At 47.9% G+C, this 24,654-nt stretch overlaps 1 protein-coding gene across 1 annotated transcript; it reads right to left on the bottom strand.

Moving 5' to 3' along the window:
* Nucleotides 1–1,236: 1,236 nt before the first annotated feature.
* Nucleotides 1,237–23,518, bottom strand: LOC142578516 (neprilysin-1-like). Its single transcript, XM_075687893.1, has 2 exons — nucleotides 21,522–23,518; nucleotides 1,237–1,633 (listed from the first exon to the last, which is right to left on the bottom strand). Exons 1-2 carry the CDS (start codon nucleotides 23,516–23,518, stop codon nucleotides 1,303–1,305), a joined length of 2,328 nt encoding a protein of 775 aa, XP_075544008.1. The 3' UTR covers nucleotides 1,237–1,302.
* Between the last annotated feature and the right edge of the window lie 1,136 nt (nucleotides 23,519–24,654).

Here is a 24,654-nt window from a genome sequence, read left to right on the forward strand (position 1 = left end):
ATCTCGAAAACGGTGCCATCCACAGACATATTTCTGACTGAATATGCCTTGCAGCCACACCGGCTATAATCTGTCAGTTGCAATGGGTACTAATGTAATTAGTTACTTATTGACTTTTAGTAATGATTGAATTATGCATTTTGATTTCTCGGGGAATTAAAATCCACGTTTTTAAGCAATTCATTTCAAGGTCTAAAATTGCGCTACCTAATACAGGTGACGTCAAAAAATGCTTCGCCGACTTCGCAGAAACGTCCCGTGTATGGCATTTGCAACGGTAAGATAACTACTTCGTCAAATTTCATTGATAGTCTACGGATGTTGGGGAGGTTGTAAAAATATGCGATAAACGACGACACAAAGGCAGTTCCGCTGCCGGTGTGCCGACTTGCTGACCTCGTCTGTTAAACGCAATAGAGTTGGCGTGTGAGCGAATAAGCGGGCCTGCCGGCACCTGCTGGAGCGCGACTGCTTTGGGGCGTCTGAAGGTTTACATGTTGTGGCGGACTGCTCGCAAGTCTGACGAAAACGAACAAGAAGTACAGCGCTTTTCTCAGTTCTGTGAGATTGCCTGCGTTAATACGTACTGCCTCTCTGTCGAACTTTTACATACTCATCAGGAGACCGAAGCTTTAGTACATTGTCCGTCCGTGCTGCGTTCGAGCGTAAAAATAAGTTAATAATGCAGGAAAGAATCGCGGTTTCAGAGCACTCCACATCGCCAGCGCAGGACCACAGCAGAATGCTGTGACGCCGCCATTAAATTAGAAGAAACTTTCGATGTTCGGTATAATCTCCTTTGCACAATTCCTTCAAAACGGAAAGCTGATCTCAATAATAACGTCATCTCATCACCAATACTTCAACCTCAGCGTGAGATTAAACTAAGCGACGGCTTAGTTTTACCATGTGTCATCGCTGTCACGAAGAATTTCAAATGGCGAGGTCGAATTCAGATCTAAGTAGGCTGCCTGGGCGTTCAAAGCAACGCAATCACGGTGGACAGCGCGGAAGCGGACGCCGTGAGACCATAGCTTTTCCAGATATTGGAGTCGATCCAACGATACCGATGCCAACGTTTGCTGTTCTCTAACTTTAAAACTAATTGGCAGGTTAAGTGGCAGAATATAACTTTCCTAGCTGTTCTAACACCTCATTCTTCATGAAACTTCAGAAGCTTCGAAATAACCACAGCGAGGAAACTCAACAGGAAGGAACGCTTGTTTGCACATGACATCAAAAAAAAAAGAAAGCAGCACACGGCGAGTCAACAGCCACGTAGGACGAGCGTTACGTCACGCACTAGCCCTTCCAGACGTCGCACTTTCTCTTCGGGTTCATGTAGGAGCCGAGCGGGCAGCCGAAGGCCTGGGCGAAGCCGGCGAAGTTGCGGAGCGGCCCGTTCACCCGATACGCGGCCGGCGGCGACGTGCCGTAGCGCAGCCGCTGCCAGGCGTAGCGCGAGTCGACCGCCTCGCAGCGGCCCAGGGCGTAGTTTATGAAGAACAGCTGATCCGGGCTGTAGGCTCGCAGCCCTTCGAGCGCCACGCCGTTCTGAGGATCCACGTACGACCGATAGAGGGACAAGGCCAGCGGTAGCGCCATGTTCTCCAGGGCCTCGTTCCGCAGCGCCCTGCGCAACATTTGCGACAAGTTGACGAGGTCGCGCGCCAAACTGCACATTTAAGCGAGCACACACCTAAACAGCGGCACCTCTTATTCTCGATCACGCATTTATTTATGATTGCCCATCGATGTCGGCACTCAACTGGACAGCTTCTACTCCAAATTGCATTTGGTGAATTGGTAGCCTACTAAAAACAACGAACGCGTCTCTTTTCGTGCTTCGTATATACGCCACCCGCACCAAATCACGCAGCTCAGTCACGCAAAGGTGCTACGTGCACATTTTTCCCCTTTTATTTTCTGTTTGCAGCAGCAGGTCAATGCCTTTTAGAAAGAAGCATTGACGTGCGCACATTGTTTATATTTTTCTTGTGACCACTTTGCATGTGCTAAACACTGTTGCAAAGGTTTTTCACCGGCTAAGCACACTTACAGCGTTATCATTCGGTGCCAAGACGCGCCTACATCTACCGAAACTTCAGGAATGTTGCCGATTGTGCAGCCGCAAGGGTCTCCGCGTTAATTAAGAAAATGCTGATAGTTTACGTAGCAACACCACTGTGGTGTCTAACTCAGACCAGATGCATGACACTGGACCACGCAAGCGCAGTATGTGCATTTCCTTTTATTCGTCACAGTAAAGCCACTTACATAGCAAAACATATTGAATAACGATGACAATATGTACACTGAAAGAAACGAAACTGAAACAATAAAGAAGGATACAACACCCACGGTTTGATATGAGGCGCGCCGTAGTTTGGGACTCTGGATTAATTTCGACCGCTTGGGTTTCCTCACCGTCCACCCCATGCGCAGTACACGAGCGTTGTTGCATTCCGCTCCAATCAGAATGCCGTCGCCGCGACCACAATCAATCTCGCGACCTCGAACGCAGCACTGCAGCGGGTAGCGAAATAATTTTGTCTAATTAACAGACGCCATCTCGTGCGATCGCTTTCGGAGATAACACTTCCAGTGCAGGCTGATTAGCTGCCTGAAGAAAACCGGTTGAGCTGATTGGCTGGTTGAGCAAAACCGCTCGTATCATCCAACGCACTGCGTACTACTTCACGCGAAAATGATAGTATCGCCGAGCGTGATCGTCCCAAAATACTGGCCCAGATTGCGTGCTCAGTGGGAACAGTGGTGTACATACTGGAGGGTATGTGAGCAGCAATGATCATGCTGGAATGCACGATGTGTCATCTATAAGTAGGCGACGTACTTGACCCAGGAGATCAGATTTCGATGACCGAACACTGTGCCCGCCGCTACCACTGTGCTTTGAATGCCGCTCGAGTCCGGCCAGAGTTAGATTCGTGATTCACAGTTTTACAACGCCGCTGTTTACGCGGAGCCTTTGCCGTCTTTGTCGGACTTCGCTAAAAAGGGTCCAGGGCCGCTATCTTGTACACGTTCGAAAAGCCGACGTTCAATTTAACCTCGCGCGATTGTCCTGGCTGCGCTGATACTGCGGCCTAGGCCAATCTTGTCCAATCGCGTGAGGCGAAATCGAACGTCGCCTTTTCGAACGTGTACAAGATAGCGGCCCAGGTGACCTGGCGGCTGAGGAAAAGAAGAGCTCCATAGGCGGAAAGGGCTGGAGTGACCCTTTCCCCCCGTGAGAATGCTATCTTTTACGCGAATCTTACACGGTTGTCACACGGTGCGTTTTCGGCGATCGAGCCATATCGGCATCGACTTTATCGACGATTGATTCCACCTCGCCGCGAAAGAAACAAATTCTGGCGTTCTGCGGCCAAAGAACAGCGCCCAGCGATTGAAATGCGATACTTGAAGCGCGTGGCTGGCGGCACTTCTTGCGGCAGCCACCTCGATAGTCACACACACAACACACACAACACACACACACACACACACACACACACACAACACACACAACACACACACACGCACGCACGCACGCACGCACACGCACGCACGCACGCACGCACGCACACACGCGCGCACGCACACACAGACACACAGACACAGACGCACACGCACGCACACACGCACGCACGCACGCACGCACTAGGAGAACCGAAAGAAAGCGCTCCTAAAGCATGCTCACCACGCAAGCACGCAAAAGTGAAAAGTAGGTTAAAGAATGGTGAAACAAAAGATCTACAATATCAACTGCTTGCGAAGTCTCACATGCCTGGTGCAACACTCGGTGTAGTTAACACAACTTCGCTGTTCGACCATCTTCACGGACTAGAAGGGGCGGTGATTTTTTTACACTGCCTTGTTATTCAACGTTTCTACAACGTGTAAATATTAACATTAAAGTAATAGCTGGCAATAATTAGTGACTAACTTCTGAGTTGATAATGGCGCTTGATCAATTAGTGTTCTCGATTAGGTATTTTTTAAAACTTGTTTCCAGAAATCACTTGCAAGTAAGCATTTTCCTGATATAAATGGCTTGGATCAGAAGGCATGCAGTGCTCCAGTCTAAGTATTTAATCCGTGGTTCTAGCGCGATAAATGCATTCGCTCTCGCTTTGTAATGTTAATGGACTTTCTGACGGTTTCCTAAAAAGAATGCACAACTTATGAAAATTTTTATTTATTTCATATCGTATTGGCACCTCATCATGACATTGAACTAAAGATTACAATTATGTAGTTTTACGTGCCATATTCTCGATCTAATTATGAGGCATGCCGTAATGGGCAAATACGGATGAATTTCAACCATCTAGCTTCTTTTAACGTGCGCAATGAACTCGTAGAAGTGTTCCAGAAACCATAAAATTCAGCGTAGCAAACATTTCGTTTGTATGAGTGACAGAAGAGGCACCGAATAAGAGAGAGGATTTCATAACAGGCATGATGACAAAATTACGCTACTTATTTATAATTTTAAATGTCCACTGTGCTCATATCTGAAGCTGAAACCGTCATTTTCGCCTTTGTGAACAAATTTCTATCCCAGCGGACAAGAACCAGAGGCGGAATTCACTAAAGAACTTACGAAGAAATTTTGGCGTGAGAAATATCTTGCGAAAAAAAAAACTTATTAACAAGGCGAAAACTGTTCGCAAGGTCAGCAAGCTTGCAATGCTGCAAAGGCGAACGCAGTAGTCTAAAAAAGGCATGTATGTAATGGTAGTGCAGGTGCGAAATTCAGTACTTGCGCCAATTTCTACGAAAGGTGGATAGCAGTCTTACGAACCTAAGTATGTCTACCTGCGCCGCTCGAGCTAGCATGGGTAAGCGTAGGAGCCTGCTGGCCGATTGGCCAGTGGCCCCAACTGACAGCCGAGGATGGTGCGTGCTTATAGATTTTGTGCCGCGCTCTGACTTGTCCGCCCAAATGTATGAGAAGTTTTAGCGTTGTTAGGATTGGGGGCTCAATCTCATCGCTCGTAACTCGTTGTCAAGATTGGAGTCGGGCATGAATTAGAAGGTAGCTGGCCGATGCCGTCGTCCAACTTATCCACGCTGAGGACGTTGATGAAGGGAAGGACTGCTTCTCTTCGAGAACGAGGAATATGGGTTTATTTGCAGTATCTACATGCAGTTCATCTGTCTAGCATGACTGCGAGAGGAAGTACATCAGTCTAACATGACTGCTTGAGAAAGTGCACTGAGCAGCCGCACACCAGCGGTTTATAAACACTCGGTCCCTCCTCGATCCCAAGCTGACGGAAACGTTCATCCAGGCATCGTAAACAAGCCGCCTCTCTGCGGGACGGTTTACACACACACACACACATACTTCCTTGCGCGAGGTTCACGGTACAGAGCCGACGTCAGACGGACTTCGTAGAACTCGGAGCTTGTGTTAGGAAAGGTGCCTTTAATTCCCCGAGCTGACCCCCGCAGCGCGGCCGGGTGCCCATTGTCTTGCGTCTTGGACGGCGCATGGGAAGGGGCCTTCGTAGACGTTCCCGCGACAACTCCCCCGCTCATAGCACAACAGGTCGACGTTGGTTGGTTCGGTAACAATAGTTGGCCCGCCGAACCCATTCAGTCACAACGGCGACGAGGCTAGAGCGTAACGGTGGCGTTCCTAGAAAGTTGACGCCGCTGTCGCAACTGGCTGGTAAAATTTGCACCTCAGCTGGGCCGTTCTTAACAGCGTATAATGGTATTGGGCGGTCACTGCTGTGAAAGGCAGTGAGGTTATTGCTGTGATGCGTGCTTCTGCCGAATGACTGATAGGTTGTATTTCTGTATGCGCAAAATAGCCGGCTGTTTCATACGTTCATGACACTCTATTGGGTGGCAGCAAGTAGAAGTGAAGTGGCCGCCGACGACAACCATCAAGTTTCCCATTTATCCATTTTGGGCCCACCTGCAATGTTTTATACGAGTTAAAGCTTGCCCACGCTGATAGGGCTGCGGATGATTATTTTTTCAGACGCATTTGAGGGGGGGAGGGGGGAGGCTACGCTTTTCTCTGTGAGATTAAATAACGACAAAGCACCTAGGTGTCGTTAATTGTCAAACGTTGTAGCTGGTGGACAGCTTGCTACCGATATGCGTGTTGTTAACCCAGTTTCTATTAGCTTACTGATTGTTTCAATTCAGCGCTAATTCGCCACTGTAGTGTCTGTGTCCACGGTTCCGCCCAAGCTTCAACTTATTGAGCGAGGGAAGGTACCCATAGGACGCACGGCAATCCTGCCTATGATACGAAATGGGCCGTCACTGCGATGACATATGAAAAAATCAAGTGGCGAATAAAATTTCATACTACCAGTGATATGAAAATCATGTGGACTGTTAGAATAAGTGTTTCCCTGTGAAATAAAATACAGCTCATGAAAGGGACGAATCATCGTCGCATGAGTTCTCTTGCACTCAATCGTACTAAAGGAAAGCGTAAAAGCACTTCTCTGTGTGGATAACAATTTTCAAGTGGACAGAACCTGTCCGATTGGTTTAGGCCACTCGACCACATTGCGCTACAAAGATTAATGTCGCCATGAAGCAGCGTGTAATAGGTCAGCAGGGTTACGTAGGAAAGCGGCTTGTAATCCAATACATTGAACTGGACATGACGCCAGTCATTCATTGGTCCAAACGTGCCGTTCGGTGTAAAAAAAAAACACTCAATAGGGTATCACTTCATATCGGCGCACTTACACGCCTTTGCCAGAGATATATAATATCCACCTGTTCCTAAACCTTGTTTATTTGGCGACGCGCTGGAAATGCGCATATACGGTCGTTTAAGCGTACACAGGCGAGTCCTACGAATATAGTGAGCCTTCAGACGTTGAGCGGATTGAGCGAAAGTATGCACGTACGCGCGTTCTTTGTCGACTTACACAGTGGGTAAGTTGTATTTTCGTTCGCTTCCGTTTTCCTCCTAATTTCTGCGCTTCAATTAGACCAACAAAAATTTCCATACGCTCAGCTATCCTTCATTGCCTGTGACCATCATACGAAGGCGGCACGGGTCCTTCGGGTCCCCTTCTTTTTCATTCGCGTATACAAATAATGACAGTGACGCGTACCATCGGAGGCACGTTCTTTTCGCTAAGTATTAGCAGAGTCCACGGAATCATTCGCACATTTGCTTTCGTTGTGCACATGTAGCGCTGCTAAAGGCATCACTACATTTTTGTTTGGCAAGCGCAAAACCTGCGGCAGTCCACAGGAAGAGAAGACGACAGAAGTGAGAGCACACGAAAGCCAACGTCGCCTTATGATTGGCTGAAAATGCTGATTCTAAAACCCACACCAAGATCAGTCCTTAGTAAAATGACGTCACTCCAGTCTTTCAGCTGCACCGTGTGATATTCACTACATCTTTTCCTCCTCTCACCTAAGAAAGCCTTCATAGGCATTTGTGAATACGTCTCAAGAATTTTATTCCATATGGCGATCTTCTTACGGTGCTCCGTGCCTGCTGCGCAGTATTTCAGTCAACGCGTGGCAGCGTTAACGACGGCGATGTTGACCTGGACTTACGGAGCTGCAAACACTTTCCGGCGTACTCTCACAATGTGAAGCGGGCGGGACGCTGATCACAGCCACCAAAACGCACTGCGTCAGCAAGACGGAATCATTTGTGTCGCTATAATTGTGCTGTCTCAGCGTGTTCTGTACGGGTGGTGTACAGTTCGATCACTTGGTTCCGTGCGTCTGGATGAAGCTGCGACATTTGTGCGTATTCGGTTAAGGTTGTACGTGCACATTGTATCGCTGGTACTAAAAACCTAAATGAACTTCACACCAAAGATGTAGTGGTTTTAGCGTTCGGCAGACAACTCAAGGATTGTTTCATTTATGCGGAAATGCCATGTATATGTTTTGCTACAGCGCATGTATCGCCAAGTCGTCAGCACTTCTACTCTCCTTCAGTGATAGCTTCGGCTTCGCATGTTTTATAACATCCAAAATCCTTCCGTGATCATCACGCTCTGTTAATTTTGGCCAGAGTTTCCCTTCGTACTGCGATGCCGCATTTGAGTGATTACAGAATGGCGTTTATTACCACTTCGATACCCCTACCTACACCTTGGCCTCGTATATTTGCGTTGACGGCTACGGAGTAATAAAATGCGTCGGTGGAACAGTATCAACGACTTGGGCCTGTTGCATCTGAAAGCATATTGAATTCAGGATGGCGTTGTGCTTTGGGCGCATTGGTGTGCACTGTTCTGGTGCTCTTGAATATGTGTTCTCATGAAGCTGGTAATTTCATGAAAGTGCTCTTTTTGTTTTCGTGACACTGACTTATTAGTATCGCTGCTAATAACTATAGCTGCCACTTGGACTATGATGAACCACCGTAGTTCGAGGCATCTCGCTCCAAGCGTCGACGTCACCAACGTATGATTTGTGAATGTGCTTCGAAATTTCAATGTGCACTTTTGAGCACTTCGCCTTTGTCGCAATGCGGCCACCTCGACAGCTTTTCGGGCTATGCTACCGCCATGCTCGCACACCTATGGCTACTCCGAAATGCTTTCTGAATAATCGTCAAGAGCAGAAAAATAGTCGCCGTTTATTGGTGCTTATGCATCGTTTACATCGACTTTGCCGGGCCACGCGAGATAGACAATCGTGCATCGTTTTCCATGCACTGTTTCCGCGCCAAATTTTTCTCCTCCTCCTCCTTAAAAATCAATCAGTATCCATTGGTTCTGTAGGTGCGAAACGAAGCGCGTTTTGTTGAAGCACTTCTCGGGTTTATACCTCGATTAGCTGGTACATGATAGCCATTATGGCGTTCGTATTTTTTCCTGCTAGTTAAACCTAATTTCTGGTGACAGGTGACAGGGCAAGCGGTGTCTCAGACTATTTCAACTTTGACACATTTCAAATTTGAGGCAGTAGAGCCGAAAATAAAATTTGTTGCTTTTGCAACCACTTGTTTAGCTAAAAAAAACAGTGATCGATGCCTATAATTACCAGGCGTGATAACAAAATTACACTGGCCATCTTCAGCGCTCCACAGCAAAGGCAATGGATGGGGTCTTGAAGAGGGCGTGCACAAGGTGTCTGACTTTGGCTTCCTGTGATCTTTGTGACAAGAAGGAAATGGAATGCGCGTAGTTTTTTATTTTTAGATGTAGAAACATGGGAAGTTGTGTACATACTGTCGATACCAAAGCCTTTTCAGACGCGGCGTGCACCTATATGTCCTCGTTGTGTACTATTTATTGGCAGTTTTCCCTTTTTTTTTCCTTTTGCTGCACTAGCATCAGAAGAAACACGTTTAGTGCAGTTTTTATTAGGGGCACGACCATTCCTTTGGCGGTACGGTGAACGGGCGAGCACGGTCGCGCCTGTCGGGAATGCAGCAGACGCTCGGAAACTCAAGTTGGCGATGTCAGGTGCGCAGTGGTTTGTCGTAAGAGCCTCGACGACAGGCCCATGACGTGAAATCACGGTATGGGGTAACCGCGCTTCTTTCATTCCTTGTCGTTCAATACGAGCTTTGCTTCGTCCTCGCTCTCATACGATGTCGTAAGTGAACTGCGCTGCCACTTCGGTGGCACTCTTATCTTAGCGTAACAACTTTTTCGCTAAGAGAATGCGTAAGAAGAGCGCAGCTTAGTGAATTCCACCCCAGATTTTTTCCCTCATAAATTAAAGCACTGTCTTCACAACTATACGTATACAGTTCACATTCGTGCATTCAAAAACTCTTTCATGGATTACGAGTGATTGCCAGCATATTCGGGTGATCAGATGCCGCAGAAGGTCATAATATAATGTTTGGTTACATACGACTGTTATTTCCGTGCAAGTAATGAAAGGTATTTTTGATTAAACTTAACCTCGGTGGTTTTGTCATCTGAAACAAACATATAACGGAGACTCACACAGGTACCCAACAGATCCTTTAGTAATGCCGCCGCAGCGGCGTCCTTCGTCCGACTTTTGCTTCAGGGGACGACATTATCAATCAGAGCAAACTGAGCTGCAGCCACAGTTTCCGAGTATTTGCTTCAGCTCCAAGACTAATGTTGCAGAGGGGAGACGTGGAGGCGTCGAACATGCGGCGCGATGCCATCCGTCTTCTTCCCTTGTGCCCCACTGTCTGGCTTGCGCAGCGATTTCATCTAAACATCTTTAGTGCTGTACATATTGTAACACACAGTGAGTATAAAGACATTTTATTTGTTTACGTTGGGCCAACTTCTGCCCGACAAACAGCCAAGTGAGTGTCCCTCTCCAACGTACACATTGTTCTCGTTCCACACGCCTCCTCTCCACGTGCGCCGCGATGATCACACGTTGCTCCGATCGCACGTGCCTTGCGAGCACTTGTTGCCCGCTTCACTGCTGCTCTCTTATGCACGTAGCCGTGAATGGGCGCAGGAGACGGCTGGCGCGCTTGATTTGAAGGGCGTCATTGTCCCCCTTCCAAGAGTGCATCGTCCCGATGCTCATAAAGAAGGTAGTGGTTTGCAGGCTGTCATTCGCAGTGCTTGCAGGCGGAAGCCGTTATTTTCTGTCGTAGTATTGTTTCATTCGGACGACAGAAAAGACTTCTGTGCGATGCCGCGCGGTGAGATTGCTAGATCTTCTGGAACTGTGACGCAATGAGAAAACTGTCCGCCCTTCCTTGTTCGCGTAAGACGGTCGCTTTCAGGATAGAACCAGCCAGCTATTGAAGACGGCGACGAACGCGCAAGCAGTGGCACGAAAATTTGGGGGTGGGACAACTTTAAATCTGGGAGCAGGCCAAGTGGCATTTCGTGGTAGGACCACTTAAATTAGTGGGTGACCAACTTGAAATTTCGAGATGGGCCAATTTAAATTTGAAGAGTGGACTAACTTAAATTTGGGAGTGGGCCGCCTTAGTGGGCCAAATTTCGGAGTGGGCCAACCAACAGCTTTCGAGAGCGACAGCGAGGGTGCCATGGCAACACGGCGATGCACTCTCCCTTCGCGCAACGCCTCCCGCGCTAAGGCGGCAGCTGCTGTTCGCTTTCGGCCGCTCTACTCCGTCGAGGCACTCTAGGGCCTGGCGTTCCGGCTCAATTGGTACAATTGCATTGAAGAGGTTGAATGCGGAGAGATCTGTCAACTGCCCATTAAAGCCTAAGCATTCTTTCTCACCGTAAAGGTCATGGGTAGGCGTGGCTAAGCTAGGAAAGGCAAGTAAGCAACACTAAGCAAAAACGAAATCGCAGCCGAACCAAACAATCCTTAAGCTCTAGTAGACATTTCTCAGAATTTCTGTAGTTTTTTTTATTAGTGTACGTTGGCCGAACATGAGCGCGTCAAGTAGCTGAGAGTCTCGCTCCGACGAACACAGTTCTTTAGCAAGACATCCACACACTTTCTCTTCTTCCCTAGTGTCCCGCGCTGATGACACGTTGCTCCTGTCGCACGAGCCGTGCGAGCACGTGTTGCCCGCTTCACGGCTGCTCTCTTACGCATGTAGCCGTCAACGGGCGCGGGAGACGGCTGGCGCGCGCTGTTTGAAGAAACCTTGTCTCAATGTGTACCGATTACGTGAACCAAGGTGATGTTCTTGCCGTCGCTTGGAGATACTCGGAGTATTTTTTTTTTCATTCCGCCTATTTACATAACTAGGCCCAATTAATGAACTTCTCAAATATTATAATTAGATGAAAAGTGTCAATGGGAAAATTGTATAACAACATGAAAACTCCCGCTGCAGCTTCCTGTTGCTCAATGCGTGTTACATAAAAGTGTTTATCCGAGCGTGAAAGAAGCCCGCGAATACAGGCAATATTGCCTCGCGACTGGCCGCTCGACGTTGTGCCATAATTTTTTTATTCAGTTTGTTTTTCATCGATGAACCAAAACCTAAACCACCGTCTTTTAACACTTGTTGATGCTCTTACAGTGTAATTTGTGCATAATACATAACCATGTCCTGATGACGTCTAACCTGACGTCCGACGTCGGATCTGACGTCTGGGCACAGCGCGGTTTTCAAGCTACACAAAGCAACACTTTGCCCCACGTCCACTTATGTGATATTGGAAGTGTGCCGCGAGGAGAAATGAAGCTATGTATCTGTATCTGTATCATGTATTTATTGTGCAATTTACTTCGGTAGACTGCGTATGGTGTTGGTACATTCTTCTTCTACCCAGGTCTTCCCCGTACTCTAATGTCCACAATAGTTGCGATGTGCAGATAACGAAGTAAGTAATAGAAAATACAACTAGGCGTTGATTTAAGCACTCTTTTTTACTGAGGCATTACCATTCAGAATGTAAGTTTCAGCATTTGGTATTTGCTATCGATATTGACTAAAAGCGCGAGAATACACGGGGAAAAAAGACCAAGCAAATGGCATGAGTCATTAGCTTCTCCATAATCTTTGCACTTCTTTTACGCGTTCTCTTTTATTTTTCTCAATGCCAGTCAAAATAGGCGCTCCAAATGTTAGCATATGTCGCGTGCTCCCGTGCGACTTCCTCCAGTGTTCGGTACCTTTTTGCTCTGCCCCATTATACGCTCGGCAATAACTATTTTGCTGTCGTTGGCGACGAATGATCAGTGCGAGACCCTAACCCCCGTACTCAGAAACGCATCTTGACTTGAAGCTCATGCTTGACTTGATATAGATGACGCCTGATGCGAACGCCTCCAAGACGGTCATTGCGTTTCTTTTAGTGCCTTCACGACAGGCGTCATTTAAATCAAGTCAAGCATGGGCTTCAAATAAAGATGCATTTCTGAATACGGGGGTTAGTCTCATTTTAGTTAGTTTCCTTGGCTGTCTATGTTTGTTTGTTTAGCTTGGTGCGCTTCATTGTTTGCTTACCTAGGACGCTCATGAGGGACAGTATATCCGTGCTATAAGCTGCATCACCCTGCCCCGTATAAAGCGAACGAAGACATACGCTACATTGTAGCGCACGTACTAAACGATGGCACACTCGCTACTGCGCATGCGTCTGAAGCGCAGCATGAGCGCAAAATGCTCTCACTATTTATCTGCTTCGGCGATCGTACGCTAGAGGTCTCAGCTTTTGGCGCTTTCTTGTTCCCCTTTCAGACAGCCGCGTGCGCGAAAACGTGAATCGCGATTATAGTGGTTATTCCACAATACAGCACATAACCTGAATACCGCTACATCCTAAGTTAGCACACGGAAACAGGCCGGCACGATGCGGTGGACTAATGCGCTTAGATGGCCAACAGCTTTGGTTTGGCTCAGCAGCGATGGCCTTCTTTTTTCGGCATCATAAATAGGGGTGTGCGTCGAGCCGTCGGCTCGCCGCCGCCGATGATTCCTGTCGGCGAGATCGGCACGCCATTGAAATAGGAATAGACACTTTTTTTTTTAAGTCAGCCCCGCTTCGTTTGAGATATTGCGTTGTGTTGTTTAATTATTTTGCCTGCCTCAAGGATAGAATGATATCAAGCAGAGAAACAATGAACAACAGGATAGAAACAAAAGTAACGCTGCTCTCCACGCGTCTGCGCATCCGTGTCGTCACAAGTGAGCGTAACGTGGGATTCCGAAATTTCTCCTTCAAAAGCGCACTATGGGGCAACGAGGAGAAACAGCCGCCTCTGAACGTCGGAATCACGGCCTGATGGCCTTGGGCACTGTAGCTGCGGGTAGAGTCGGCGACATGTCTGATAGCGCCATCAACGCGAGAGATGTAACGTGTAGCAAGACAGAAATTTCTTGCCCCGGTGGTGGTTGGAAGTTTTCGCATTATTCCAGCCGTTTAATTCGAAGAAGTTTTTCTGCATTTCTATATATAAAAAAATATTTTTACATATATACTGCATAGGGCTTTTCCATTGTAGCATTCATATATAAAATTGAATCCAATTGATACCGATAGCTGCGTCGAACTGTGAAACAGTTTCGACGTGCAGGTTAAAAAAGTTATCTTTTTTGCGAACAATTGAGCATACGAGCATTGCCTACCTTTTTACTAATACAGATTTCCTTCATTCAACCTGGTAATCATGAGTTAACAAACTGAGCAAATTTGTTTTCTACCGCATCATAACATATTTGCGAAAAATTTTCACCAGCTTCAGAAAAAAAAGGTATTTCGATTCTTTTTTCTTCTGGGAAAAAGGACGTCATAAGGAAAGTTACATAAGCAAAGGATAATTATTATTCAGAACAAGTGAGTTCAGTTATTGTCCAGTCGGGGATGTGCGTCATATCACCTGCCGATTGGTTGAGAGCTTAAGGGCTCAACCAAGCAACCTTTGGTCTGGGAGAGGTCTGTCTTTTTTTTTCTGTTTTTTGTTTTTTACGTAAAGCATATTGTATAAAGACAATGTCATCCAGAACAAGCGGAAGCAAGGTTAACGTATCCAGAGAGTGCCACGTGCGTCCATGCTGGTTTAGCAATTCTAGACGAATCCACTGACTCTTTGCTCAATGGAAAAATGTCTCCTATAAACCGAGACATAGCCAAGAAGAAAACAATTGCTACTACGACGCAACAGCAAGGCTCTGCATATTCGTGGAGAAAGGAATATACAAACACACTCAACATAGACGCTTTTAGATATGTACCCATATTTTTTAACACGTCGGCTGAAGGGCAACGGACTGACTAAACTTTTTTTTTTATTTATCTCACTTTCAACACGTCTGCATTGGGTCCTCCCAGCCTTTAGTATGAAAAGGCCAGAATTTCAACAAGTTTAGCAAGGAGGGATATAGCGAAACTTTTAAATTTGTGGTTTTGGTTTCCACGCCACCGCCGGTCGAAACCGACACGGCGCACAGCTCTAGTGGCGACTCCGCGACGGCGCACCAGTTGCTTACTTGCAATAACACGTCCGGTTATTAAACATTTCAGTGACGAATTATGATGAACTTTCGGTACATGTGTGAAACACAGATAATTTTATGCCAGCATGCTTGAGACTCCACTGAAAACAAATCAAGGTTGCAGAATGACTCTTCCTGCATTTTATTATGGGGAATCATAATTAGAGAGTAACTAAATATTTCAATTTTGTAAGGTCAGTCATGCTATGTTTCATTCAATTACATGCACAAGTTATTTATTGGCGGCAAGCATTTCGAAAAATAAAGAACAAATATTTCGAGGTTCACGTAAAAACGTGACGTAAAACACGGTAGTGCCTTCACCAAAGCGGTACTCTGTAACGATACATAACACTCAGAAGTGACTTGGCAGTAATTTGGGTTGGGGAAATGTTAAATTTACCCTAAGCTTAGTCTTTGTGCTCTTTTCTTTGTTACCACTGCACAGAAATGGAAAAATAGGTGGCGTTTACAAATGCGGACACCGTGACTGGAGGGGATAAGAGCTGTGCGATTTAATAAGTGTGCATATGCAGCTTGCGCTACAAGAGAAACGCTGAACAAAAGGAGTTTATATTTAAATACGTCAAGGAAATGTCTTAAGGAATGTGTACAAGTGCGCAAACTACGCGCAACCAGCGCGTACGCATATGATGGAAGTATTGCGACGGTGGCTTCTTTCTCGATGGATGAGGGTCTCCTCGATAGAGTCCGAGGTCGGTCGCCGTGAATGTCGCCCCACCGGGTGTACAGCCGTAAATGTAGGCCGGCGTGTATTGATGATAACAGAGCCCGCAGCGGTGACTTCGCGGGTGCGGCGTTCTGCTGGCCGGTTTGATTCCCGGCAACGCTTCAGTGAGGTTGGGGCGCAAAGATGCTCGTGCTCGCTGAACCATGCCCGGTCGACAGACGCTTGTCAGGCGAGGGTAGTACACGATCTAAACTATATGAGCATTCACCCGAGTGCTAGCGGAGTGAACATATTAATTGATATTTCTGGGGCCGCACTGGTCCGACAAGTGTCGGATTATTTTTGTGGCAATTGGCGCAGGATGCGCGCGTATGACGCAGAGCCTGACTAGTTTAGAGGAAGGATCCAGGCAGATAGATGAAAGGAAATGGCAGGCTAAAGTGTACAAACATCTTAATTTAATAAGCATGGACACATAGCATGCAAGGAGGTGAAAAACCAATACAACCAATCCAATACAACCAATCCAATACAACCCGGAGTCATCAAAAAGAAAGGCACAAAAACAAACACGGTAAATTGGATGTATAGCACGGAAACCCAAATGTGCCCCGAGATTTATGAAGACGGCAAGCAGGAAATCGAAAGGGAACATATGTACAAAAACACTAGAGATAGCAGCTTACTTTTTGAAGCCCGAGCTGTCTGCCTGAGAACAAAAAGAAAATTCATCAGAGACACTTAAGGCTGCCCACGTGTGGGAATGCGAAAGCATTACAATCGCTTAGCTGAAATGCTTTGGGTTGATGTGTTCGACACGCTTTAAAGTTTTTTCTGCTGAATCGGTGATTGCGTTTGCGTATACGTTGGCCACAGGCTGCAAACAATCGGACCACTCTGCTGCAGAACCGGGAATTTTATTTTATGGCTAATGGTAGGCATGTGGTGATCGTGCTCCCTGGCTTCGTCTTCTCCAGCGTGCTTCCGTGGGCGACCACGCTTCACAGCTGCCGCTGCGGCAGACGCTTACGAGTGCATCGCCGTAGACTCGGATCCCAAGAGCAAGTGACGCAGCGACGTGACGTGTGCAACACCAGGCTCAGCTCCACCTCAACCATGGCGCCGCCGTGGCGTCGAGGAGGCGTGCTCGTCTCGCACCCCGGAGGCCCGGGCTTGATTCGCATCAGGACCCAAGTTTACCTAGTTTTCTTTACGAAGCCACAATTTACATTGTTCACAGAAACCTGGCTCACTAATTTGACGTGAATTCGAGCATCTTTCACCGTGTTTTTACTCTCCGCGCGGTCGGCCATTTTTGGTACCATCTTTCAGACACGCCTCCGACAAAAACGCTGCATTTTCGTGTAATGGGGCATATAATGCTTTGGTATTGAAATATACCGGAGTAAATACGTAAACACAGTGAGGCAAGAAAGTCCGGAAATGACGAGCACGTTGTAATGGAATGTCAAGATGTTCAAAAATCCAGGATCGTAAAGAAATTTTTGACAAGTGCAAGGGTTTTACACTGATGAGAGCCTTAAGTGCTCAGTGGCAAAATAAGTTTACTGTAGTGGAAAATAAGCGTATTAGTGGAAAAAGGCATCGAAGAGGTGTGGCCGAGCAACGTAACAAGCGTAGGTAACTTTGGTAAAGTTGTTACGGCACAAGTCATCTCACGATGAAGAGTGTTGATGGCAATGCGATTAGCATTTGAGCAGTATAGCGACACGCCATATTTCAAAAGTCAAGTTTATTTACTATCTCTAGTTCTCATCGTGGGCCTTCTGTTAATGTGGCTACAGGTGACATAACCCGGCATCGTCCAATGTTGCCATGGCACTCAATTTCCAAGGCGGCCCATAAGCATGGCGGCATGCCGACGACGGCTTTACACCGACCTACCGCCAATTATATAATTAAGAAGAAGGAATGGCGTCATCGGAACGACAAAGCCGGTATGACAACAACGGCGTGATGGCATTGAGATGACCATGCTTTGATAATGAGGCTGATATGATCTCGATAGCATGAGGACGACGACGTGAGGACAATTAGATGACGACGAGTATATGAAGACAATGATGTGACGACAACGGCTTGACGACGACCGGATGACAAAGCTCGAATGAGGATGGCATGGCGACAACGATATGACAACTGATGCTAGATAGCGACTGCCTGACGACGACTTAATGAAGACGATGACATGACAGCAGCAATACATATTCGCGATTGAATGATGGCAGCACAATTACGACACAATGGCGAATAAGAAATGACGTCAATGTGCCGAAGAAGACTGCACGACAACGACGGAATGACGGCAATAAGGTGGCGCTACTGAAGGGATGACGATGGTAAAACGACTGCGCAATGACAACAGCACAATGGCGTAACAACGACGACGCTGTCACGAAAAGAATATACCGCGGGCCCCTTTGCTTTCTTTCCGCGAGTCCTCGACGCGGCGGAAGCCTTTGTACAGAAATAACAGCGACGGCACCGCGGTCATGTGCGTCCGCCCGGCCGCCGCTGCCGCCGCACCTGACGTCACTACATGCACCATGTCGCGCCCTGTTCCCACGCACGGCCATCTGGGGAGTCAAAAGCTGATTAGTTATGGTCAAAGTGCTTTTGTATACGGTGTGTTGGCGCGACCATATTTTGGCCCCTTAAACTACGGCGCTTATTGGATGCTGTCGGCCTGCCTGATTGGTCGGGGTAACGAAATAACCAATTGGTGGAGAAGCCTGCGCCTCCCGCCAGTCCGCGGGTCCCTTCGATGTTGCAGAAACTTATTTAAGGAATAGTTTGGGCAGTTTTGGGGAGAGCAAGGAGACAGCAGCGGACGGCACAACTTCACCACGGGAGACCAGGCCGGTCAGGCAGGCCGACGACGACGGGTATGGCATCGTTCTGTTTGTAGATAATTTTGTACAGTGTAAGCTTAAGGTAAATACCTAGTGAATAAACCTAGTTGTTGGAATGCTACCTCTCGTCGTCGTACCTGCGGACTTGGACTTGCCTTGCCAGAGCTCATCCCCCTTCAACTTCGTCTCCCTGGTGAGCTGATGCGTCAGATATCGAACGGCTGGGTCACTTCGCTACAACGCGACGACCAGTATATGACGCGAGTCTGATGTCGAAGCTAGAATAACGATGACGGGCGACCACGACAGCATCCCGATGGTTGTATGACAACAATGCAGGACTGCGGCTGCACGATGACGCAATGACAACGAAGGCATGACAACGGTAGGAAGAGAATGGAATGACGACGAGTGCATGACGACCACGGCGTGACGACGACTGTGTCACGAAGTCTCTATGACGACGATGCCGTGGCGACGACGCCATGGGGAGAGTCGAAAGATGACGACCATTGCACGACCAAGATGGCGTGATGAAGACGGTATGACAGCGGATATGTCATGGCGGTTGTCTGAAGACGACACGATAACGACGATGGCTCACTACGGCAGCGTAATCATGATTGAATGACATCATAATTACAACACAATGGTATCGAAGGACTGACGTCCATGGAACGGCGAAGGCTGTATGACGGAGGTAACATCGCATGATGACGACAGCATAACAAGAGTCGGGTGATGAAGTTAAAATCACGACGTTCGAACCACCGCAATGGTTCAGGACAACGACATGACGAGAAGCGATTTATGAAGCTGGAATAACGAAGACTCAACATCCACGACGGCATCACCACCGCGAGGACATACCAAGTGGCCCAAGCTGGTAGACGACTTGTGTCCCTGGGTCGGCGTAAGAGCACAGACAGACAGATGTGTGTGTGTGTGCGTGTTTTTCATTTCTCATTTCCCTTTCTCCTGCGTCAACTTCTTACCGCTAAACAAACGAAAGTAGGATTTAGAAAGAACACTTTAGCAGTCTACACTGATTAAGTGTTTCTCAAGTGAAGCTTCAAATCTGTAACATCGGCTACGCGATCTATGCGACAGGAACCATAAGGCGTGGTTGCGAGGCACTCTGGTATAAGCGGTTATTGAGGTTCTAACCAACAGTCTTTGCGGTGTAGTGAAGCGCTTGCTAAGTGTTGCGATTCGTGGTGAAATTTTCGAGTCTCCACGGGAAATACAAAAAAGAAAGGAAGCGAGAGGTCATTTCTTCACGTTGCTATTGAAATGGTGCACTAGTATCGATGTTGCTGTGATCAGTGCATGAGGCCAACGTCTGACAAAACGATCAACTTGTGTAGCAAAACATGAAAACGCGCATGCAAAATGCAAAGCAGTGCTGCACCGTAATAGAAAATCAAGTTCCTCGGATCTCTTTTTTCTCGCTCATAAAACCATTTAGTTCTTCGTGCGGTTACTTTGTTATTCATATTCTCACGTGCAGTTGCGATAAGCATTTCAACTTTCTCCTTCATTAAAGCGGTAGGGCCATTCGATGTACATCAGACATGTTCTTGGCGTGCCGCGTAAATATTGAGGCGCCTCCGACGAGGTCACTTGCGTATGTTTGGCTGAATAAACGTACACTCGCCAACTGAAAAAATTCAAAACACAGATAGACGTTTCGGTGCACAATGCGGGTGCCTTGTTCACAATGAGCGAATACATGGTGGTCTTTATTATATATACGTCGGAGACGTAATGCGCTTGCGTACAACTCAGGGAGGGGTCCCCGCGTCCGGTTTATCGTGTTAGTAGTAGGTTGTATACAGAATGATTCAAGGAGCAATCGGGATGATAATTTTTTCTCTTTTTCGATGATAGAAGCCGAATTCTAGTTAATACTGTGTCCAGTCTTTTCGTGATGCTCTGCCAGGGCGCTGGAGACCGTGTGTCCTTTGGCTACATCATTGCGATGCTACTGTAGCCTTCTTTTAACGTTCCCCGTCTCGCCTACGTAGCACGCATGGCAGTCCTGGCAAGGAATTTTGTAGATGACGCCCGGAAATTTTTCTTTTTCGAGGCGGTCTTTCACTCGGACGAGTTGTTGTTTTAGCTTGCTTGAAGGGACGCGGCAGATTTGTACATCATAATCTGTGAAAATTTTTGATATTGACTCGCTCACGCCTCGTGCATAGAGGAGAGAAGCCCGTTTTCTTGTTCCCATCAGCCTTACAGGGGGTTCAGCTGCACGCTTTTCTTCAGTCTTTATAATCTGGCCGGGGTAGCCATTGCTGACCAAATCCTGCGTCACTCTCTTATTATTGTCAATTATCATCATCCCGATTGCTCCTTGAATCATTCTGTACACAATCTACTACTAACACGATAAACCGGACATGGGGATCCCTCCCTGAGTTGTACGCAAGCGCATTACGTCTTCCGACGCATATATAATAAAGACCACCATGCGTTCGCTCATTGTGAACAAGGCCCCCGTATCGGGCGCCGAAACGTCAATCTGTGTTTTGAATTTTTTCAGTTGGCGAGTGTACGTTTATTCAGCCATGTTCTTTCCTCGCCAGACGAGTTTTCGTCAAACCCTAGACTTCATTGCGTATGTTTGTACCATTTTCAGCGACGATAACTGCGTCGTTATTGCCCCGACGCCTGCTTTGCAAATGCATCGCACCTACTCGATGTAGTTATGGGTGTACATCATTATTCAGGATCTTAAAAGTTAAGCCAACAGTAACTTTATCAAAACAATATGCTAGGTGCGCAAAATCTGCTTGCATATGTCGTATAAGCGCGTTAGCGGACACAATTTTCTACACATTTTATAGCCTTGATTTCTTATCGTTACAAATAAAACCTTATGCGGTAATCGTGACAACAAACAGTTTTTTGCTGATTATGCCTTTGATTACTGTGATTGTTTTGCGAAAATTGTGTGCGCCAAAGTGCGTTAACCGCCTGTTCATCGCTTTTTTTGCTAAAGCAGCTGTTAGTTTACCGGCGAAGGCCCTTTATATGCGCCAAGCTGAGCTCTAGGCATTACGTGGGCTTCAGAGTACGGAGCAGAAGGCTGGCGCGAGGTGTCGCTCACCTCGTCGACGATAGCTGCTCGGGAGTCTGCCTCTCGGGCATGCGCATGTAGTGGTCGTCGAGGCACTCCTTGGCGCGTAGCAGCCGCCTGTAGACGGCCCGGTCGGACACCTTGGCTGTTTCAATGAGCGCTGCCAGCAGTGCAGCCACCACCTTGACGCCGGCGCGCGGCAGATGATAGAGCCAAAACGCGTCGCCCTCGTAGGCGCGACTGAACAGGCCCATGGGGAACTCGAGCGTGTCCTCGTTCGCCCACACGGGATCCGTCTCCGTGGGCCGGCTCTCCCACGAGACATCGAAGCCGGAGTCGTCGACGGCCTTGAGCCGGTTCCTCTCCACCGCCTGGATGACCGGTTCGAAGGTGTTGATGCCCGAGTAGTGAACGTGGTCCGCCACAGTGCGCGCGTAGCGCAGCCTCTTGTCCTCGTTGGTAAGCCAGAAGGGCACCAGGTACTTGCACGTCGTGTTCTGGAGCCTGTCCTCGTAGGCGCTCTTGAACGCAGGCTGGAGCCACGACAGACCTTCGACAAAGTTGAGGATGGTGTTCTTGGCGTTCTGCACTATGTTTTCGACGACTGACGGCTCCATAGAGGCTTTAAAGACGTCCCAGTGCAGGAACATGAGTATGAAAGGTTCGATGTTTGTAAGCATGCGCAGGCATGTCACCTCCCTGGTGAGTGACTCATTCCAACCTGGGTGCGTCGCAGTAGAGATGGTGGCTAACTGGCGCATCTTCTCTAGCAAAGGTGCGTGCTTGAGGTACACTTTGTATCCAAGGAAGTTAGCGATGTCCTTTGTTCGAAAAGCCCGCAGTAGTGACGCCAGGCCTTTCGCGAACGTCTCGGTTTCCATGCGGATGTACGTTGTCCGGGTCACATTGGCCACTCCGTCAAACAGAGCCCTCAGAAACTCCTTCCAGTTCCACTTGTGGAAGCTGTTCAAGTCTGACAATTTGAGCAGCAGAGGCTCACCGGTAGAGCCTGCAGCGAGTTCACTCAGCTTTTTCTCGATGCTGAACAGCGTCGGTAGTGGCACGCCCGAGGCGGCCTTGGCAACAGCAGAGCTGTACCACTTCTCGTGGCTGTTGCTGACAGTCCAAAAATCCTTAAACAACAGCTGCTCGGATGGCGACAGCCTCACGACATGCCGACCTTCTCTGATGTCCTGGTCGAGAGAAACCCTCACGAACGGCGACACTGCAGACGCTCTGGCCACGCGGCCAGCTATTTCGGCAGTCTTTGATGGGTCTCGATGGAACGGAAATCCTCCCAGGCCCTGGTGTTCTAAAATGTTGCGGAAGGCTTTTCGGGAAGTCTTTACGCCGGAACGGCAGTTTGCGAACGCCTTGAGCATCCACCGTTGCGACTCGTCTTGGAGCTCCTCGAGCACGGAGTCGTCATCTCCAGTGCCGTCCGTGCGAAGGCGCGCGGTTCGTTCTTTCAGCTTCGCCACCAGCAGTTCTTCGATTGCCTTTGCCCGGAGAGTGTCTTCGGTGACGATTGCCTCACCCGGACGCAGCGAGTCTCGCAGCGACCACTGGCCGCACACGAACTCGTAGAAGTTGCCGCACGGGTCAGCCGACGGCTTGAGCGACTCGCGCACATACCGCGCCAGTGCCTTGCAGCTGCGGTCGTCGCAGACCGGTCGCTCGACGCTACGCTCCACGCGAGGCGACATCCGGTCACCCAGCTGGCGAAGCATCTTTGGGTGGGCTGCCGTGGTCTCCTCGGTGGCGTTGGTCGGGGGCTCCGCGGTGGTGGTCTCGTTGGCGCTGTCGGTGGCGTTGCCGGCTTCCTCGGTGACGCCATGCCAGAAGATGCCGCCTAGCGGGAAGCGTATCTCGAAGTAATAGAAGCCGACGAAGACAAGCAGCACGGAGATGACGAATGCGAGCAGGATGACCAGGTCGACCGGATGGTAGCGGTACACGTGGCCCGGTGGGTCTTTGGCCCGCTTCTCGATGGAGCGGAACAGCGACTCCTCCGAGGCGGACAGCATCCTCTCGCTCTTCTTCTTCTTTGCTCGTGACCAGTGCTCGCTGCCTCGGGAGGTCCACGCAAAATCGCCGCGCAGTGCCAAATAAAAAAAAGAAGAAAGAAAGGAAGAATGAAAAAAAGTAAGAAACAAAGGGCGCAACAACTTTCTAGAAGTACTGACCGTTGGGCATGTTGGTAATTCATACTCAAGGAAGAATGGCGCAAACGAACAGGATCGAAATAGAAAACACGTACGCGCGCAGACTAGCAACAATGGCTTATTTTGAACAACATGCAAAATATATACCCTGTCATAAGCACATGTAGCAGCTTAATGGGTCATTTGATGCTTTCGCATTAAAAGAAAGAATAGTGTGCTAAGAGCAGTCATAAAAAATTGAAACGAAATTAGAAAAGAGGTATTAACGGGGCAAAGAAAAGACCTCATTAATGGAGAATTCGCAGTATAAGTTTCACTGAAATGATTTCTGTAGAGAGACGTAGATTAAAGTGGCACAAAAGGAGAATGCGAATGATTAGTCTTTAAATAATCAATTTCTAGTTCATGCAGACTCACCGTTGGCCTCGCCACGCACATATTTCCGGGCTTATCAATAAGGACTGCCTCAGCAATCTCCCTCGCTATCTTATGTTTGTATCTTGAACGCACCTTGGTTTCTTTTAGTAACGGTTTGTACTTGCATTGTTTGCAATGCATGCACAGATTAGACGACGGTCGCCATTTCAAAGAAGGTCTGTATTCGATTAATCGGTTATTTAAATACCCCCCAGTTTCTGCAATGTTTCACTACCGTAGGACAGGGAAATGTGGTACACTACACTCTTTCCACAGTCAATCAATCAGTCCCGATATATGACACCACAATCACTCTACTTCTGTCTGTTATACACCTTCACACTCCTTTCCTACTGCCTTTCTTCCTACCGATCTTGCCGATGACATTACAAAAAAAGAAGGAGGTCACTCGAAGCTCCACTTTGCAAGATTGTAATGTTGCTAAATACTCTGATAATACTATCATTTAAAGCCTCGACACTATGCTATAGTCACATTAATTTTTGTCGCGCTGTGTCCTTTTTAGCGATACGGGATCACTACCATTCTCACATTGTGTAACTTTAATCTCGCCTCACTGC

Source organism: Dermacentor variabilis, chromosome 4 (genome assembly GCF_050947875.1).
Source record: "Dermacentor variabilis isolate Ectoservices chromosome 4, ASM5094787v1, whole genome shotgun sequence".
In the NCBI taxonomy this organism is placed as follows: Eukaryota; Metazoa; Arthropoda; class Arachnida; order Ixodida; family Ixodidae; genus Dermacentor; species Dermacentor variabilis.

What these genes read in the sequence shown, in the direction of transcription:
- LOC142578516 (XM_075687893.1), bottom strand. Translation starts at nt 23,518, where the DNA reads ATGCTGTCCGCCTCGGAGGAGTCGCTGTTCCGCTCCATCGAGAAGCGG. An exon ending in GAGCAGCTATCGTCGACGAG is followed by an intron (nt 1,634 to 21,521) that starts GTGAGCGACACC and finishes AATGTTGCGCAG; the next exon opens with GGCGCTGCGGAACGAGGCCC.